This window comes from Lytechinus pictus, chromosome 6, assembly GCF_037042905.1.
Source record: "Lytechinus pictus isolate F3 Inbred chromosome 6, Lp3.0, whole genome shotgun sequence".
NCBI lineage: Eukaryota > Metazoa > Echinodermata > Echinoidea > Temnopleuroida > Toxopneustidae > Lytechinus > Lytechinus pictus.
Window position 1 is genome coordinate 22438375 of NC_087250.1, and position 21134 is coordinate 22459508.

Sequence of the window (21134 nt, forward strand, 5' to 3'; positions counted from 1 at the left end):
CCCATTTCATTACGAGTTACAATCAATGGCATTCTGATGGAGGGCTTGAGAGGCCATGGACCCCCAAAAATGTTCACAACCAATAAAAGAGGAGAAAGGAAAGAGAAAATGATAAAATGTTGTATTATTTTCTGAATAACATGTCAAAATCTATCGCTAATATATTTTTTTGGGATTATAAAAAGGTCAAAAGATTTTCTCAAAAAAAAATTTCTGCCATGTCTGGCCCCCTCAACATGTTGGGCTTAATATGCCACCAGTTATCACTATTGTAACTTTGCCATTATTTTGGCAACCACCATAATTACATGGCTCAGTAGCCAATCACACTCATGGTTTCCCTGGAAACTGTCATATCTTATCAAACATAACCCGCTACGTAAAAGACTATTATGATTACTTTCCAATTTTGACAACTACCATGTAAATTTGTACTTTGGTTGTGTCCTGAGCCTCTTGGTATTTACCATTACACTAAAGTTCCCATAATAGTTTATATTAATTTGCAACTTCACCTCAGAGTAAAATAAATACTCTTTTTTTTATTTACTGACATTGCTCTTTTTGGATTAAGTCTTCATGCTTTATATCACTTAAAACTATCAGTCTTAAGATTTTATTCCATATCCATATTTGCCAAATCGGCAGACAAAATAATAATTGATGTACATTGTTGTACATGATATGATAGCATGATACGTTGGAGTAAATTATACCAAAATACGTGAATTCGTACAAAGTGACTCATGTGTATGAATAGATATTTATATTGTTTCCAACATTGCATTATTTTCATGGTCTAGATTTGAACTGTACATTCGAGCAAGACTTGTGTGGCTACTTCCAAGTTCCAAGTCCTGATGATGACTTTGACTGGACCAGGAACAGGGGATCTACCGGAACTACATCTACTGGACCATCATTTGACCATACCACCGGAACAGGTGGGTGTTTCATGAAGCTGTTCGTAAGTTAAGAACGACTGGTGATCCTTTCTTATGCGCTAAATAATCACCAACGTATGATGGTGAACATCATTTACCACAAGAAAGGATCACCAGTCATTCTTAAAGTCGCTCTTAACTTACAAACAACTTTATGAAACGGGCCCCTGGTATGTTGATTGATTCTCAGTTTAAAAAGACTTTCCTGACCCCAACCCCCCCCCCCTCCCCTCTCTCCCCACTTTCCACTAATTAGGCTGAACATGTAGGCCTACACGTATTTCTTAATTTGAGTCATCCAAGATTTTCAGAATTACTTGCCTTGAAAGTACTTGTTAAAAACAGGCTGATTTGAATGGATATTTATGTATGAACTTTGCCTGATAATGATTATTATCAAAATATCACAATGAAGTGGAGTTCATGAAAAAAAGTCTAACGTACATGTACTTAATTAATACCCAAACTTAATTAACCAAACTTGATTTATCAAACATTAAATGAACAACTGCTTGATTTGACTTTGCGAGTATATTATTTCCATATTCAGTCATCCACAACCACTAATTTTGAATTGTTTTTACCTGCAGGTTATTATATGTATACTGAAATGAATGGGAACTCTAATGGCGAGAAGGCGCGGCTGGAGTCCCATCCCCAATCACCCCAGGACGATAATGGAATATGCCTAAGTTTCTATTACCACATGTATGGGCCGTTTGTGAACACGCTCAATGTTGTGTTAAAAGAGGGGAGTTCGGAGACGTTAATCTGGACGCGTAAGCAGACGCAAGGAAATCAATGGCTGCTTGCTCAGCGGACTATTAAAACATCTTCCAGTTGGGCTGTGAGTTTATTATTGATATATTCAGAACTTTTTAATGCGTTCTAAACTTTGGCACTACTAGGTTAAATTCTTGTATAAACAGCTACTAACCACTATCATTTGCAGTAATTATCTCTAGGATTTCGATATGGTATATAGTGATAAAAAAATAGGCTTGCTCCTCATCAATCATGTTGAGTTAATGAATCTTTTGTATATTACTTTTCTCCAGGAGCATGATAAATCAAATGCTCCAAACTTAATGGGGTTACATTCCATTATAATCAAGAAAGAAATTATATCATTAGAATGTTTTGTCTACACATATTAGTTTATGTATCGTTTTTTTTTTGCATAATATAATTCAAACTGGATTTTTTTAATACTGGTTGAGCAGCAAAATGTCCCAAAATGTTTACTATCAGGCGGCTTGTGATTCTTTCATGATATGCACGTCATTTGAAATAATCATTTACTATCTTAGATTCATTTTAATGTGTTAGTCATGATTATGTCTTTATATGTTCAAACTTGTCATTTAAGGTATTTAAAACATGATTAACATAGTTTGCACATACCTTAAAGTGATTTTGAGTAAAAGCTAAACAGTTTTGATATTGATAAAGGTACCATGCAAGTCTGAAATCGTGTTTTCAGTACGGACTAGCTTGGCTTCTGTTTGTACTTTTTAATAGATCTAAATGTATGAATTTTGATAAATGGGTTTTACCTATTTTTCAGATTGTCTTTGAAGCTTTCCGAGGAGCAAAGAATTTTGGAGATATTGCAATTGATGACGTCATTTTCTATCCCGGACCTTGTCCCTTATCAAGTAAGATCATATACAATTGATTCTGTTTGTCCTTATTCTTTACATTCCACAACATTATAGCAAGGCAACGACCTGACATTTTTTATGAACTAATAATATTTTAAAATTATATCAGCTAAATTGAAAGATACGCTTTTCTCTTAGGCTGTATTTCACAAAGGGAGGCAAACTTGCCCATTCCTTTTAACATAAGAAAAAAAAGAGTGAAAATACGAAGAAGAAGAAAAAAGAGGGTAAATGGGAAGAAAATATGAGATTCATATAATGATAACGATAATAATGATATTTTATTTCAAGATTAGTTTGCAGTATAAGCTGAATCGTACAAATATTTAACAGATAAAATCACAAGAAAGCATTAAATACAGCAACAATTAATGAGAAATAGTATGAAAAAAATAGTATAGAGGAGGTATGATGGCTCAGTCGGTAGAGCAGGGGTTTTGGATTACTGTGACATGGATTCGATTCCCACTTGGTGCGCTAGTGCCCTTTGGTAAGGCATTTATCCTCATCGGAGAGGACTTTAAGCCGTTGCTCCTCTGGTTGCTTGCTTACCCGCTTGCTTACAAGCATTCAGGCTTCCGTAACAATCACGTAAAAAAAATCATCACCACCACCACCTGTATATGAAAAATATAAGCATAGAATGAACAAATGTAAAATAAATAATACTTTTGGACTGCAATATGAGAGCAAATATGTATAAAATGACGTTTTAATTTCTTTATTACTAAGACGAGTGTGACTTTGAGTTTGGACTGTGTGCCTGGTCACAGGGAAGAGACGATGATTTTGATTGGTCAATTGGCAGTAACGGCTCTCCTGCAGCTGGAACAGGACCACCGGTAGATCACACAACAGGAACAGCCCAAGGTAGGGTATTATGTATATTCAAAATCTATGAAGGCATTAGTAAAAACTATCCACTCATTCAGAACAATTCAAACACCTGATGCGTCGTATTAGTCAACTATTGGGTCTGTAACTCAAAAGTAATCTCAGATTGATGCCATGTCCCTCCAAAAACATGTATAATCACCCACAATCATCTATTTTACATATACCTTGCTTGTTTTTGTTGTTTATTTTAGGCTGAAATATTGTATTTGAAATGTCTATTATATGAAAAAAAAGTGTAAAACGACATCAAGCTGGACCAAATATTTATTGGATTATCAACTTGGATCAATTTTTTTATTTGTATCCTGTGGCAAAAAGATGCCATTGCATTGTCGTTGCTGTCCAATGATTAATTCCATGGAATCCTTGACTTTGATCATATCTTGAACGTCGTTATCATGGTATTCTTACCATTAGTTGGTGAAAAAAATGCAAGGGGATCTTGGGGTGTTTTTTTCATTGTGCAGTATAGGCTAATTTAGCGGCTAGAATCATATAACATACACTCTCCTTAGTCATGTTAGTCCTCTGTCAAATTTATGCTTCAAAAAGTACCTAATATATTTCAATATGAATAAAAACTAGTAACGTGTTACTATCACAGATATTCTCAATACCCCATACCCATTGATAATGTATGTCTGAATTATAGGTATGTTCGCGTTTGTGAGCACAGCGCCACCACGCACCCAAGGCGAGTTTGCCCGCCTGGTCAGCCCTGTGTTCCAACCCACCTCCACGCAATGTCTTACCTTCTGGAATCACCTCGAAGGCGATGATGTCGGAATGTTGAACGTATGGGCGCACGATCTCGTCAGTGACGTATACACAAAGTTGTGGACACAAAATGGTATGGATGTTCGCAAATACTTATTTTTTTCTCTAAGGTTGAATTATTTTCCTACCAGGACAATCATTTAATATGTTTTAGGGAAAAATGAATTTAGAGACAAGCCTACTGTAGTTGTAATTTCCTTGCAAAAAGCTTGCGATATGATGATAAATGCAATTTAATATATTTCAAGAAAATAATAGAGAAATACTTGACTCATTCTAGATGATTTTAATGTACATGTACTTTTGTACCCTATCTTTCTTGTTCACGGATCATTCTTCTCGAAAGAAATACCACAAATGATACATGACTAATCTGAAATTCAACTGTACCTTTATTAAATTGTCACACACTACTAATGTGAACTTTTTTCCAGGATTCCAGCTGCACCTTAAAATATGTTTGTTATAAATTGTGTCAACTGATTACATTATGGCTGAAATTTACTGACATCCAGAGCCTAATCCAAATATGAGTATATATCAAAACCACCTTGATATTAACATCAAATATTTTATTTGCAGCCCAGGGTTCTGTTTTAAGAAAAAACTTTTTACCAATATGCACAGTTTCAATAACAAGTTTATACTCAGCCAATCAAATTGTACGATTTCAGAAGCTTAAAACTGACTTTGGAAATTTTTCTTCATTTTGAGTTTTATGACACAGACCCCTGATGTGTTTTTGTCATCTTTCCTCCAATTGTAGGACATGACCATGGTGAATGGCATTACGGACGTGCTACCTTATCAGCCTCGCATCCATACGAGGTTATCATAGAGGGCATCCTAGGTTCTAACCCTGTTGGAAGTATTGCCATTGATGATGTCAAAATATCAGATGGACCATGTCCCAGAGCTGGTAAATATTTTTAATTTTTAGAAATTAAATATGTAGTTGGATGTTGATTATGATATGTACCAATGTTGTGACATAAGGTATATCACTAATCAGAACCGCAATGCATTATGGGATTGCAAAAGGGGCCGATGCACACGCGCACTAGCGGACAGTCCGCAGTGCGCATGCGCAGAACCAGCTAACTGCCCCATTTGCGATCCCATAATGCATTGCGGTTCTGATTAGCGATATACCTTATTGATCGTGAGAGTTTTATTAGAATTCATTGTGAGTCATAGTGCCAAGTTTATGAATCATTTTTTTAACAAAATTGCACAGACAAAAAAGACCATATTATTATTGTTTTTTAAAGCGGATTGGAGGTAGGAAGATATGTTGAGATTCATATGGACACACCTGGCGATGTAGTTCACATAAATCTATTGATGCATTTGCCAAAGAAAATGGGAAATTAAAATCAATTTTTAATGTCAGTTGGTGTTTTTGGTAAGACATCTAAAGGACTCTTAAAGTTGAAATTCCTGATTATTCTATCATTCCAGTTCTTCGTCAAAAAAGGTGGTCACAATAAGAAAAGGATTGATTAGTCCGTAAACCTTTCAGTATAGAATACTTTACAATTATTTATTCATGTCTTTTTCTAGGTTTCTGTGATTTTGAGACTGATAAGTGTTCCTGGTCCAACGAGGCTAGTCTTGATACAAGAGATTGGCTAAGAAACAATGGAGCCACTCCCTCAAACTTCACCGGACCAAGCATTGACCATACATATGGAACCGCTTTCGGTAAGATCCCAAAAACATTTATTCTTGTTCTTTAACCCTTAACCTGCAATAGCTGTGTGCAGTGATCTGTGTAAGCTGTGCTGAATACACGCATAGAAGCATGTTCACTCCTACATACTTTGCACACCTGCAATAAACCGGACACGTGAAATATATTGCTGGCACAATAAGGGTTGAAGAAAAAATGAATGATTGATTGGCAAGTATAACTTAACCCTTTCCATGCATACTTTGCATCATTGTACACTAGGTGCCACGTGAACTTCACATCTCACACTCAAACAAACAATCCATTGTTTCCCTTCCTGAATGTAATTCAGCACAGAACATTTCATGGCCCAGTGCACAAAGAGTTAATCAATCATCGTGAATGTTCCTTTTAGAAGATGTGAACAAGTGGGTTTTTTGGTGATAGGTCCTTTTCGAGCTCTACCCCACCCCTTGTGTGTGTATTGTGTAGCTCTTCTTTTCCAGCTTTCATTCATTCTTTCCCTCCTATCTCATTGTTCAGATCAAAATGAAAGACTTATCTAACAGAAAAGGCAAATTCAACATAGTTGTAATACAAATGCTTTGGTTTTTTGTGTTTCATTGTGTTCGATTTTACAATTTCAGTTTTATTTCTGTTCTTTGTTCATTTCATATTATCTACAGCAAAAAAATCATGAAAGCTAGTATAAAAAGGAGTATAAAAATTATTTTATTATTATTATTATCATTGTCATTATTATCATCATTATCATTATAATTATTATTAAATTCATACATGCAGATACATTTCACTCTTTTGGCAGAAAGTCCTTTTAGCATGTATTTCATGTGACAAATCTTGATTTTGAATAACACGCGCTCCACCCAAAATTTGCTTTAAATAAGGTAAATCAATTGATTTATGGAAGATTGATGTGAATATGTATGCAGACCCCAACTGTAACACATTTATAATGCTCTATATGTTACTCAACTTTGTTGTTAGGTATGTACATGTACTTTGAGGTGTCTGATCTTGGATCTGGGTCGAGCGATGGAGACTTCGCCTGGTTAGTCAGTGAACATTTCCCATCAACATCAGGCGCATGCGTGTACTTCTGGTATCATATGTACGGGACAGGTATGTATGTGGGTAAAATTCCGCTTGGTCTACCCCCATTTTGTCTAATTTCCATTCGGTCTCATCCCTCATGCTCGAATCCTATTTAGGTGACATGACGTTTGCTCCTGATGCATTTGCTCCGGTCTTGATATCTCAGAGGGCATTAGGTTAGAGTTAGGATTCTAACAGAGTTTGGATTCAGAATAATGTAAAGATAAGAGTGAGGGTTTATTTAGTTATGGAGGTTAGGTTTTATATTTGGCTTAATGTGAAGAATTTCAATCAGAGCAATTGTCGCTGGAAAAACGGTCATTAGTCTCCTTACCATTTGTTCTAATTGCCACTTGGTCCACAACCGGTATATTTAACTTAATAATAATAATAATTGGCATTCATATAGCGCTTTATCAATTTATGACTGCTCAAAGCGCTTCACAATTATTATTACCTGGTCAGTGGATTCATAGCATGTCAAGGCGCACACTTGCTAAACCAACCACAATGACGTTTGTTTCCTACCGGTACCCAATTAGCACCTGGGTGAGAGTGGCAAAGTGTGGATTGACGCCTTGCCAAAGGACGCTAGGCCATGGTGGGATTCAAACACACAATCCTCTGATTGCAAGGCGAGAGTCAGAACCCCTACACCACGGCACTTCCACATTTCCATTTAGTTTTCTCCCACGTGGTCTCGCCCTATTAGTCTATCTACTTTTTGGTCTAATTATCACTTGGTTTACATCCACTATAATTTCGGGTCTTCCGTTTTCAAAGTGTTGACGCTCTCTAGTTTGTCGTTCTGTATTTTATACTGCCGGGAATAGGCGATCTAAATTTCTGTATATGATAGGCTTTTATGATGCTGTACTTTCGTCTTATGAGAAGATATCAATTATATTAACCCTTTTGATATCTACAAACATAGAGGCCAGCTATAGTGTATTTACCATCAGTGCCGTTGACACCCTCTGCGTTCTTTTTCTTGCAATTTATACCGACAGGTATAATAATTGACCTAAATGTCTGATAGACTCATATGGTACCTTAATGAGGTGAAGATATCAATGAAATTAATCATATCTGCTAACTTACAGGCCGTCTATACTATGTTTACAATCAGTTCTGTTGACGCCCCCTATGTTCATTTCTTGACATTTTATACTGACAGTTATAGGTGACCTACATGTAAATGTGTATGTGATAGACTCATATGTTACTTTCACCTTATTAAGAGAAGATATCAGTGAAATTAGCCTCTTGATATCTGCAAACTTAGAGGCTGTCACAATATTTGAAAAATGTTAATGCCCTCTACCCTATTATTTTTTACATTTTATACTGACAGGTATAGGTGACCTAAACGTCTATGTGATAGATTCATCTGGTACATTTACCCTTGTATGGCAGATGACAGGAGATCAAGGGGATGTGTGGCTGAAGGGAGAGGCTCAAGTCCCAAGTACAGATGAATACCAGGTGATTTACTCTAATTGCCAAGTTCACTTTCAACTTTATTATACAAGCCAGTCAAACAATCTAACGTATACATTTAAATAGCAAAAACTAGTAATAATGATTGTACTTGCTTATATAGCTCTTAACACTTTATCAGAAGTGTCTTATTATGCTTCAGTAATGCAGCATAATTGCCCTGACTTTAGCAGAGCAGCTGTTAAGCGCACTGTGCTTCAAGGAATGAATTTCTATTAGGTACCCATTCACTTTACCTGGGTTGAGTGCAGCACAATGTGAATAAATTTCTTGCTGAAGGAAACTACGCCATGGTTGGAAAATTCAAACAAACAACCTTCTGTTTCATAGTCCAGAGACATATCCACTGGGCCACAACGCTCCACATATACTTGTAGAGTATTGAATTACAGAGAAACATAAAGATCTCATCGTTGAAAGAATGCATAAAGTAAAAAGCTGCAAACACATAAAATCTCTCTTACACAAACATTTTATACTTTTCAAACTGTTATAAACAGGTGTGAATTCAAGTTCTTGGTTGCTCCTCATGTGATAACTGAATACGAGATTTGAGTAACTTAAAACATACATATAAACAAATTACACGACATGAAAATTATAATGATAATACAAAACATTTATAGGGCGCTTGCTATGGGCATCTTTAAGCATGCTGTTATTTGTGTATGATTAATATTTGGGGGCAAAAGAAATGGGCATGCTAAAACAAATATCATTAAGTAATGAATTATGAAATAAATAATAATAATATTAAATGCTGATGTGCACAAACAATTTACTGAGCTACAACTAGAAATCGTATGATAATTAATTGTAATGCGTTATGCTAATTAATAGTATTTTTGTTACATCATCAGATTGCATTTGAAGCTGTGTCAACTGGTGCGTTAAAGGGAGATATAGCAATTGATGACGTCGATGTAGACCCATACTCTTGTGGAACTAGTCCTTCCTCCATTCCAGTAATTTGTAAGTATAGTTTTATATATTAATAGCTAAAGCGTTTACTGAACATATTCTGTATGTTATATTTCCATCATAGCTTGTATGATTGTCTATGACTATACTTATGGTATAATTACCCATGACATCACTTTTTTTGTATTTTATTGTTTTGTATACCTTTTAATCTAAGGTAGATATGAAAGTAGAATCACTCAAGTTTATCTAAGGTAGATATTCAGTAGAATTACTTTACTTTATCTAAGGTAGACATTAAATTAGAATTACTTAACTTTATCAGAGGAAGGTATTTAAGTAGAATCACTTGTGTCACTAAGGTAGATATGAAAGTGGAATCACTTAAATGTATCTTAGGTAGATATGAAAGTAGAATCAATTAATTCTACCTTAGATAGATATGAAAGTAGAATCACATAAGTTTATCTTAGGTAGATATGAAAGTAGAATCATTTAAGTTTATCTTAGGTAGATATGAAAGTAGAATCACTTTAGTCTATCTTAGGTGGATATAAAAGAAGACTCACTGAGTTTATTTAGGTAGATACTACATCTTTAACATCTCTGAAAAAAGCCACTTAAAGTGGAATTAGTGCATTACAAATTTGATTGTTTTTTATTTTTATTAAACCCATAACAAGCATTAAAGCTTAGATTTTGAGAAAATATTTGTATGAAATAAATATGCAACCAAACTTTCAGCATTTTCACCTTTTGTGCGTTACTCCTCTTTAAGCAATGGACTGTACCTTTGAGCTCGACACATGCCCCTACTCACAGCTCAGCAGTGACGATTTTGATTGGACAAGAAACCAGCAAACCACGCCCAGTATAGAAACAGGCCCCACCTTCGACCACACCACCGGGTCAGGCTGGTACATGTACATCGAAGCGTCCAACGGCATTAATGCTGGTGACCGCGCCCAACTCCTCGGCCCTGCCCAGAACCCAACGGGAGATGCGCCCAAATGTCTGGTGTTCTGGCTGCACATGTACGGTCCACATATCAATCGGTTTAATGCGTACATGCAAAGAGAGGGGCAGCAAGATGTGAAGCTCTACACTAAATATGGCTCGCAGGGAAGCAATTGGTTTAAAGCTCAGAAAGAGATTGTGTCATCAATAAACTGGAATGTAAGTAATTGCAATTGTTGTGGATTAGTTTGGCCAATTAGCTAATTTGTAACTATCATTTATCTTTTATTTTTCGAAATACTGAGATAATGATAATAATGATAATCCGTTTGATATAGTGATTTATGCATCGCAACACATACATGTGTATAGTATTACTCTGGTCATTGGGTCTTTGTTATTGCTTGCACATATGCAATGTATGCACCTTCTCCACTCTCAGGAATCATTCCAACAAGAATTTCCAAACTCAACAGATATGCATAATACGTAGACTTCAGCATTCTATTGGGTACCCATTTAACATGGGTGGCAGAATAACGGATTGCCAAAGGACACTAGGCCGTGCTTGGGATTTGACCTCATGACCCTCTGATTCCAAGCAAGAGTCTGAACCGTTACATCACGATGCATTCACAATGAATTGAACAGTTTATGTTGCAGAAACGTAATATTCACTAATCATAAGACTCGTATGATGAAGTGCAAATTTTTCAAACTGATGATTTTCTTTTATCATAGATCCTGTTTGAAGGCGTGGTTGGAGATAATTACTTAGGAGACATCGCTCTTGATGATGTGATATTGTATGAGGGAGCATGCCCACAAGAAGGTTTGTTTATAAAAGATTACCTGCAAAATATTTGTTTAAAATAATCTGTTAAATAATGATGGAGTGAAAGATGGAGGAGATGAAGAAGAACAAAAAGAAAAGAAAAAGAAATAGAGGAAGAAGAAACCTAACTTTTGTGTTGCAAATCTTTATCGAATTCCATCTAAAGTTTTCTCCAAACACCCCCATATTCTGCTTGTTTATTTCATTCTGTTGCTTGGAAATATCGAAACTTGACAAGTGTGTACCCCCACCCCACTGTCAGGAAAAAATTATTTCATACAACAATGCTTGAATAAAAGAGTGGCAGTATCATATTTTGACGCAGGCCAAGAAGTTCGAATGGTTACATTATTTGACTGTAATAAATTACAGGGACATCCATGCTCTTTCACTTTTTATTTCATTTGTTTTTCCTCCACACCTTTTCCTTGAACTATCATTACCCCTGCTTACCCTACCCCCGCTCCCTAGTAGCAGTACACCTAAATACATAACATACGCTTTTGTTTGACGAATCACAAATCATTTACAACTCTGAAAGCTAAAAATATCCCCTTTTTTCATATCATCTTTTCAGTTACCTGTGACTTTGAGCTGGACTTCTGCGGCTGGACCCAGGACCAGACCGATGAGTTTGATTGGACCAGGGATGCAAGAGGGACAGGATCTAGTAATACAGGACCAAGTTACGACCATTCGACAGGCACAGCAGAAGGTACATTTGCTTTGAATTAAATTCAATAATATGCTGCTGCTGTCAACGTAAATGGAAATGGCCAACTCAAGGACACGGTGCTTAGCCGTCCTTACACCCTCCTGCTGCTACGTTAGGAATCAGGCCAATAATACATTGACTTCAGTGGGGCTAATTATATATTCATGAGGTCACATCTTGGGGCCCCATAAACCTATTCCCACCATATTTGGGTTGTGGGGGTTTTTCATCATGCTCTACAAAAAAATAATGATATCAAGAAACGTTGATATGCAAAACGTGAAAATTGATGGTGTCACACTTCGGTACTCTATATTATAGCATTTTTTATTGGATAGTATTACCCTTTTTACATCGTATCCTGTTTAATTTCATTACGCCTTTTTAGCATGTTATACTTTCTTTATTTCTGTTCAAGCTACTCTGTATGAATTTTTGTGAATAGATAAATAATATTTTAAAAAATAAAAGATACCACTGCCAACAATAACCAACGATATTCCTAGCATTGAGAAAAATCAAAAGTTAGAGGCCAATGGGTGTCCATGTTTTCAAATGGTGACAATTCAAATTCATCATGTTATTAAAGCTTGCAATAGCAAATCGATGAGAAGTCTATTGGAAAAAGTAGGAATGGAGGGAAGTCACTGTGGGTGCAAAGAGAATGACCGGGCAAAATGCGACAACTTACGTGAGATGTCGCAATTCAAAAACAAAAAAAATCATGATATCCACTGTTTTTATACAACCTATGGGCTGTTTAACAAACAGTAAAGTATGAATTAGAGGCGTACTTAAACGCCGATGCGCACATATGATTCAACGTATAATCTGATTGATGGATACGCGGTAGTGCGCGTCCCGTGCGCATGATCTGACCAATGTGGTGATTTGTTCTATTCGCACATAACTGGCGTTTAAGTGCAACTTTTAAGTCCTACTTAAATCTTTGTGAAACACCCCCCCCCCCACTCCCGATCCCCTGTCCTGTTTTCTCATTACAGGTTTCTACGCGTTTATTGAAGTTTCATCACCGAGAGTACAGGGTGACCGAGCGATCCTCATCAGTCCCACATACCAAGATACAAGTAGTGAATGCTTCAGACTCTGGTATCATCTACTGGGGAAAGCTATAGGAGAGCTGAATGTCTATATCAAGGATGAGGTGACAGGGACAACGACCGCTCCACTGTTCAGTAAATCAGGTCAGTTCTTAAAAATAACCATTATGATAATGATGATAAGTTCATTTCATTTCGTTTATTTCCATTTCCAACATTTTCAATAATTGCGTTTTGTTCCATACATCTTGATGTATATAGAAGCAAAGAAGATTTATATGTACATTAAATCAAGATAATCATATAAGCAGGTTTGGAATGGAGGAGGCTGCTAAAAAGCAGAGCTTGTAGTGTGCAGCCTCCTACTGAAGAATAATCGAGTGTGGATTTGTATATGCTACTATATGGCAGGGATTCCAAGATTAAGATAACAGCAAAACCCCTTTACTTACTTTACATTATTCATTAATAATCATATAGTTTACGATCTTCCGTCAATTTGGTAGCTATCATTTGAATTGGTTTTGTATAAAATGTGAATATTTTGTTAACTAATTTTAGCCTGATGAATATTTTTGAAATGTTCGTGAAGTTTGGACACCTCATTATAATTATCTGTTATTTTAAAATGAGTAAGTTGGCGCATCATCCCTGTTTTTTTTTTTTAATAAACAGGTCCTCCTTCAGATGCCTGGCGCTTTGCTCAAATTGACATCTCCTCGCCCCATCGCTACCGGATCCTTGTTGAGGGGGTCAGAGGTAGTGGTGTACAGGGGGATATCGCTATTGACGATATTGAGGTCATCCCAGGAGCCTGTCCAAAGCAAGGTATGAAAGAAAAATCACAAGAATTTGCTGTCGAGTACAAGCTGTAAGCCACAATTTGTTTCGAGTAATAATTCACAAAGATGTAGGACTGAGTTTCCATATTCAGTCATCCATAATTAAACCATAGATTGAAGCCAAGTTGTTGTTGGTAAAGTTTTGGGCAAATCCGTCAGTTTTACTATAATTTGCCATGGTGTCACACTCTTTACCTATTTAGATCATATGTAGATGCTTGTAAGGTGAAAATGTGCATATTTATGTATTTATTGTAGTTCAATTATTTTTTTTGCATGCATGATAACTATTCCAAGGGAAAGGAAAATGTATGGAATGTTGTTTTAACAATGAGGTAGTGTCAGGGTGCTTCATAAGCACTTGCCCAATTGCCAGGGGCAAGTAAAAGTTAGAGTCGGACAAGTGTTTTGAAGTAAAGACCAAAACTACTTTCCCCGAATTGGGCAAGTAAAATTCTCACAGTAGAATGACCAAAATTAGGGTTGATATGATATATCGGCCTTAATTTTGGTCATGGCAGGCAAGATAAAATTACTTTGGAAAAATAAATGGAATAACAAAGTAGGTCTAGATCAGTTCATGTCAAAAGGGAGAAAAAGGGCAATGGTTTATAAAACCGCAAAACTTTCTTTTGAAGATGTAAAAAAAAAATTCAATGATTTTTTTCGGGCAAGTGAAATAGATTTTTGGGCAAGTATATTCCACCTGTTTTAAAATTTACTTGCCCGACCGGGCAAGTGCTTCTAAAACGTTATGTAGCACCCTGAGTGTAGTCATTCATTGTGTTTTTAGGGTGAAGCTAATGTTTCAGATTAAGGATTTTGGTTTACATGTACCGGTAGTTATATGTTGAGTTAAAGAAAATAATAAGGCAACATTTATACAACACTTATTACAATTTGTCTTAGCACTTCATACTATTACTATCATTGAGCTGCCTTTCGAATATTTGTTTTCTAACAGGGTCATGTGACTTTGAAGATGGACTATGTGGCTGGTCTCAAGAGGTCCAGAATGATGTATTTGATTGGCTCAGGACCAGTGGGTCTACACCTAGTGGAGGAACGGGACCTAGTCAGGATCACACTACAGGATCAGCTGCAGGTGTGTATGATAAATAGTGTTGTGGGTATAACCCCATTGGTTAGAACACAGTGTGTACACAGTGTATTCACAGGGTGTTCACAGTGTGTTTACAGTGTGTTCAGTGTATTCACAGTGTGTTTACAGTGTATTCACAGGGTGTTCACAGTGTGTTTATGTTGTATTAATAGTGTGTTCACAGTGTGTTTACAGTGTATTCACAGTGTGTTCACAGTGTGTTTACATTGTATTAATAGTGTGTTCACAGTGTATTCACAGTGTCTGTATTCACAGTGTGTTCAGTGTGTTTATGCTCTGTTCATTGTATGTTCACAGTGTGTTCAAAGTGTGTTTACATTGTATTAATAGTGTGTTCACAGTGTGTTTACAGTGTATTCACAGGGTGTTCACAGTGTGTTTACATTGTATTAATAGTGTGTTCACAGTGTGTTTACAGTGTATTCACATTGTCTGTATTCACAGTGTGTTCAGTGTATTCACAGGGTGTTCACAGTGTGTTTACATTGTATTAATAGTGTGTTCACAGTGTGTTTACAGTGTATTCACATTGTCTGTATTCACAGTGTGTTCAGTGTGTTTACGCTCTGTTCATTGTATGTTCACAGTGTGTCTACAGTGTATTAACAGTGTGTTCAAAGTGTGTTTACAGTGTATTAACAGTGTGTTCACACTGTGTTTACTGTGTATTAAAGGTGTGATCACAGTGTGTTCATGGTGTGTTCATAGTGTTTACAGTGTGTTCATTGTGAGTTCAAAGTATATTCACAATGTGTTCATATTGTGGATTACGTGAAAATATGCCTCATACTTTGAAAATGCTTAAATTCATCATTGTAGAAATAATTTTATGCAATGGATGCCTCTCCAGTGTGAATATTCAGTGTGTTCACATAGTTGACTATGTGAAAATGTGATTTAAACTGTTACATTGCCTAAATTTAAAAATGTGGAGATAAATTAACACTGTGGAAATCTTTACAGTGTGTGTTCACATTATGTTCACAAAGTGGACTATGTAAAACTTTGATTCACACTTTTTAAATGCTAAATTCAATTAAATTCAGCAAGGAGATAATTTCGCACTGTGACTACCTCAAATGTGTAAATATCCACAGTGTGTTCACATAGTTGACTATGTGAATATGTAATTTACATTGTTAAATTACTCAAATTTAACATTGTACAGATAATTTCACACTGTGAATACCCTACACAGTGAGTTTTCACAGTATGGAGATAATATTATACTGTGGACATCTCTACACTGTACATGTTAACAGTGTGAACAAATAGTGGACTACATGCCTGACAATCTTCAAATTCTCAAATTTAAGAAGTTTGGATATAATTTCATAGTGTTGACACCTCGACTTTGTGCATGTGCACAGTATGTTCACATAATGTACTATGTGAAGATGTTATTCATACCGTTGAAATGCTCAAGCTTAAAAAAAAAATTACTGTAGAGTGCTTACAGCCTTCTAATTAATAAAAAGTGCCAGATAGGCCTGTGTGATTGTTATCATTGTTTGGGGAATTTCGTGTCAATTGATTTGAAAATATATTTATTTCCAGTGGACATTAAATCCTTTTATATCTGTTATGAACAGTTTGTAATGTTATTCATATCCATTTATTGTTCTATTCTCTTGGATGATTGCGTTCATTAACTATTATGCACCAATCAATATTTTCTAGCTTCTCTTCTTCATGATAATATAGCATTTGTATAGTGCACGTATCCACCTTGCTAGGTGCTCAAGGCGCTCCTATATTACCCCGGCTAAGCTAGTCTAACGATTCTGGTGTGCACAGCTTTTTGGGGAATTACTTCCTGCCAGTACCCATTTACCTCACCTGGGTCGAGTGCAGCACAGTGTGGATAAATTTCTTGCTGAAGGAAAACACGCCATGGCTAGGATTCGAATCCACGACCCTCTGTTTGAAAGACGAGAGTCAGAACCACTAGACCACGATGCAGCATTCACATTATGATATTTCCTAGTTTAATGTTTTTCAATTGGATATTACATATACTTTGAGGCATTGCATTCATTGTATTTAAAATGTATTAAACTGTGTTACTTTTGACTTGTAATAACCTATTGTAATATGTATGAAGTTCATAATTATTTTGCACCAATCGGTATATCCTTCTTTCACTTGTTTTTAAATAGGATATTACGTATACTTTGAGACCTCTCTGCCATCCATTCAGTCCAGTGACAATGCAGTGCTAAACAGTGAACATTTTGACCCCACCAATGAAGGCTGTCTTACTATGTGGTATCATATGTATGGTGCAGGTAAGCTGAATTTGCCCAGATTTTGATATATCTTTTGTGACACTATTTGATTATTGATGGCATATTTCATACAGTATTATTTATTATGATCTACATTCGGCGCATATTGTAGGCTTAAGTCTTTCATGACTAAAATTTGTTTAACTTAAGCTAATCATTGCACACTCCAAATTGGCAACACAATGAAAACAATTAAATCACTATCTAAAAATGCAAGTTGGCATCTATTCAGTAGATTCATTTGTTTATCATTAATTTGTATCCATACGTAAGCCGTTAAACTTGAGCTAATCATTATACACTCTAAATTGGCAACACAATGAAAGCACCTCAATCACTTTTTAAAACACAAATTGGCAACTTTTCAATAAATTTTACTCATGCTCTATCCATATTTTACTTCAAAATAAGAAAATTATTGTTGCCAATTTGAGGAAGAAAAGTAGATTAATTTTTAATGTATAAAAGCTGTTTGCCTCTAGGTGTCAATCAAATTTCCTGTTTCTTCCAATGCAGGTGTTGGTGAGTTGAATGTGTATTCAGTGAATAACTCAGGATCACAGGTTCAGCTATGGTCTAAAAGTGGTGATCAAGGAAATGTGTGGCTGAAAGGACAGGTTCCTCTTTCAAGTGATACTGAATTCAGGGTAAGACTGTGTTATTAATCCATTTTCTTCACTTTGCATTGTGAATTGCAATGTAGGACCAAGATATGTTGCATAAGAATTATGTGTTTTTGATGTTTCTTGATTCAATTTATAAAAATATTAGGCTAGGCCATTTTCGTTAGTCAGGTTGGGTGACTTACGAAAATGGCCTAGCCAAATATTTTCAAAAACTGGGTCTGTATTTTTTCATTTCATGCTGATTTATTCATAACTTGAAATCAGAATTTCTCTTATAAATCAAGCAAATAAATAGACCTGAAGGTCAAAGTATTCTTACTTTGTGGTCCACATACTCTCTTCATTGATTTTAGCAAGTCTATCTAGATGATGTAACAATAATAAACTTTCCTTTGTGGTTTGTTGTTTATATATTTCATATGCATTTCAATGTTTCTCTTTTGTTTTCAATTACTAAAAATATGGTAAGATTTCAGCCAATTTTAAATTCTTAAAAGATTTTTATTGATGTTGTTGCGTTCCTTGTAGATCCAACTAGAAGCTGTCTATCTTATTGACTCAACTGGAGACATTGCCATTGATGATGTAGATGTTGAAATGGTACCGTGCTCTCAACTCACGACTGCAGCACCAATCCCCTCCATGACACCAACACCAGGTATTGTGTTTGTACACCATTCTCTTCCACAATTTACCAGTATCTTTCATCTGTTTTCATCAAAACCATTGTAATAGGATATAGATTAAAAAATCTAGAAAATTTAGTCAAAAATTTGCCATACATTGGTTGTGCATTTATTATCATATGATCTCTACCTATAAGATAAATTTTATATCCTATTGGAATGAAAATTATAATGTTTTTAGCAAAAGGGCAAGTGATCATTATATATATATATATATATATATATATATATATATATATATATATATATATATATATAAATTTCTCTCTTTTGAAGACTGTCTTGGTTAACTATTTCTGTTTCATAAAGTGTAAAAGGCAGAAATAGTAACGAGTTGCCGATTAATAAGGCTACATTTATTTATTTGGAAGGAGGAAAAGCAAAACTTAAAAGAACTTGTTTTTATTAAGTAACTGCAAAGGGTTATGTTTCTTTTTTTTTATTTTTATTGAAGGAAGTATTCAACATCTTATTTTTATTCATCCCATCATATTTCCTCATGATGATATGTTTATTTTATCACTACAAATCTTGAATATCATATTTTACCGTACATAGAGACTGCCTCGACAGAACCTTTGTTTTGTTCTTTTGCAGCTTCCATTTCATGTTCATTTTTATGCATGTACTGTAAATAGCCTCTGTACAATCTTTGCTTTCTTATCTTACTTGCATCTTACTATGTATGTTTGTTTCTTCTTTTTTTTTTATTGTTTGTGTGTTTTTTACCGTTTTTATATGCTCAATGTATTTTAATGGACTTGAATAAATCATGAATTGAAATTTAAAAAAATGAAAAAGTATATTAATTGCATTTTCTTCCTTTTTTCTACCTTTATCATCTTAAAGCTCCAGTCATATCTTTCTGTACATTTGAGATTGATATGTGTGATTTCACCCAGGATGATGTAGGCGATGATTTTGATTGGCTACGGACTTCCGGGGCCACACCCACTCTAGGGACTGGTCCACAGGTTGACCACACCCTCAGAAACATTAATGGTAACCTTTCAGAAATGTTCTCATTTATAATTAATTTTTCATATTTTTGTTATGTAGCTACTTTTTGGGAGTGGTTTTCACTGTACTTAGATATTTCTTTTTTCTCAATACACGAGTTTGGCATCAACTAACTATAGAAAGATCCCAAACATAAAAATACTTTGTGTAACCAATTTCTTTGTAAGTTTCTTGACTTTGCTATGTTATGTTAGTATTTTCATTTCACTGAAATAAAAATTTCAGTCTACAAGGGATAAATCTTTTTGTATAAATTTGTAGATCTGATTTTCTCAACAATTATTTTTTTATATTAATCATTTACATGTACCTTATGATTTTTTTAACATATATATCAAAACTAAATGCCATAACTTACAGACTTCATTGGAATTCTCATTAATTCACTTAGTAAAGAAAAATAATATTAACTGAATATTAACTGAAATAATTAAGACCTACCTTCTGATAAGAGTCAAATGGATGCTAACCATGCATAACTAATACTGGGCAGCGTGGCTTGCACATATTACAGCCACATTGATGAAGTAATGAATTGATGTAGAGGTCAGATGTTGAGCCGTAGGTCAGGACTTATAAATGAAAAATTGGTTCCAGGGCCGCGTCTTACAAAGAGATACGATTGATCCGATCAATCGTAACTTTATGGAAATCCATCAGTGTCATAATTTTTTCTACGAAAAATTTGCACAATGTCCTTTGTATGCAAAGAGAAGCACAGTGAACTTTCAAGAAAACAATGAATGCATGAATATACATCATCGCTAGAAAATATTTTGAACAAACGTGCATAATAGATGTTGACGTTGCTGGCCATCCATAGTTGCGTTCGATCGGATCAATCGTAACTCTTTGTAAGATGGGGCCCAGGTGTACATCATAACTGGCTAATAGACATCCGTTTAAAACTCATTTATAACAAAGAACTTTTCTCCTTTTCAATCAGGGTATTACATGTACGCGGAAGCCGATGGACATCTACTCGGTGAGCATGCATCACTTCTGTCAGTTCCCATGGCGACAGGCTCCCAAGGAATGTGTGTTACATGGTGGTATCATATGTATGGTCCGGATGTGAATCGTCTGGAGGTCTACGCCCAGAGGAGCGGGGGCGGTGATGAGGTGTTGTGGAGTAGATCCGGAGACCAGGGCAATGAGTGGATGGTTGGACAGGTTTATGTGACCGGAGATTTTACAGTGAGTGATATATATATATATATATTTCAATTTTGATTCAGTCTATTGGTTGTAGGCTAGAGTTGTTGAAAGCGAGTGGAGCACCTTCTCCACCCCCTGCCTATACTGTTAACTTCCCGAATTATGTCATTGATGGCTCCATTGGGCATGGAAGCAAATGCTCACCCCCCCACCCCTACCTCCCATGTAGAATCTTAGAAGGCTGAAAAAGTGTACATAGTAGTAAATAAGTCTAAACACTATGAGAGGCATATTATTTAAATAGTAAAGTGATATAAGGCATCAAATTCTAC

The 21134-nt window shown here is 35.5% G+C and overlaps 1 protein-coding gene across 2 annotated transcripts in view; it reads left to right on the plus strand.

Annotated features, from left to right (window-relative positions):
* Positions 1–21134, plus strand: part of LOC129263112 (MAM and LDL-receptor class A domain-containing protein 1-like) — a 158035-nt gene that overhangs the window by 74403 nt on the left and 62498 nt on the right. For both annotated transcript variants that reach the window (XM_064101201.1, XM_064101202.1), the window contains 21 exons: positions 804–944; positions 1535–1791; positions 2512–2602; positions 3341–3478; positions 4158–4355; positions 5049–5201; positions 5846–5986; positions 6963–7097; positions 8425–8555; positions 9431–9542; positions 10270–10667; positions 11190–11280; positions 11861–11998; positions 13003–13203; positions 13735–13887; positions 14866–15006; positions 17184–17312; positions 17829–17959; positions 18467–18596; positions 19474–19626; positions 20591–20841. In XM_064101201.1, the coding sequence (XP_063957271.1) occupies positions 804–944; positions 1535–1791; positions 2512–2602; positions 3341–3478; positions 4158–4355; positions 5049–5201; positions 5846–5986; positions 6963–7097; positions 8425–8555; positions 9431–9542; positions 10270–10667; positions 11190–11280; positions 11861–11998; positions 13003–13203; positions 13735–13887; positions 14866–15006; positions 17184–17312; positions 17829–17959; positions 18467–18596; positions 19474–19626; positions 20591–20841 (3413 nt within the window). The remainder of the gene's footprint in view (positions 1–803; positions 945–1534; positions 1792–2511; positions 2603–3340; positions 3479–4157; positions 4356–5048; positions 5202–5845; positions 5987–6962; positions 7098–8424; positions 8556–9430; positions 9543–10269; positions 10668–11189; positions 11281–11860; positions 11999–13002; positions 13204–13734; positions 13888–14865; positions 15007–17183; positions 17313–17828; positions 17960–18466; positions 18597–19473; positions 19627–20590; positions 20842–21134) is intronic.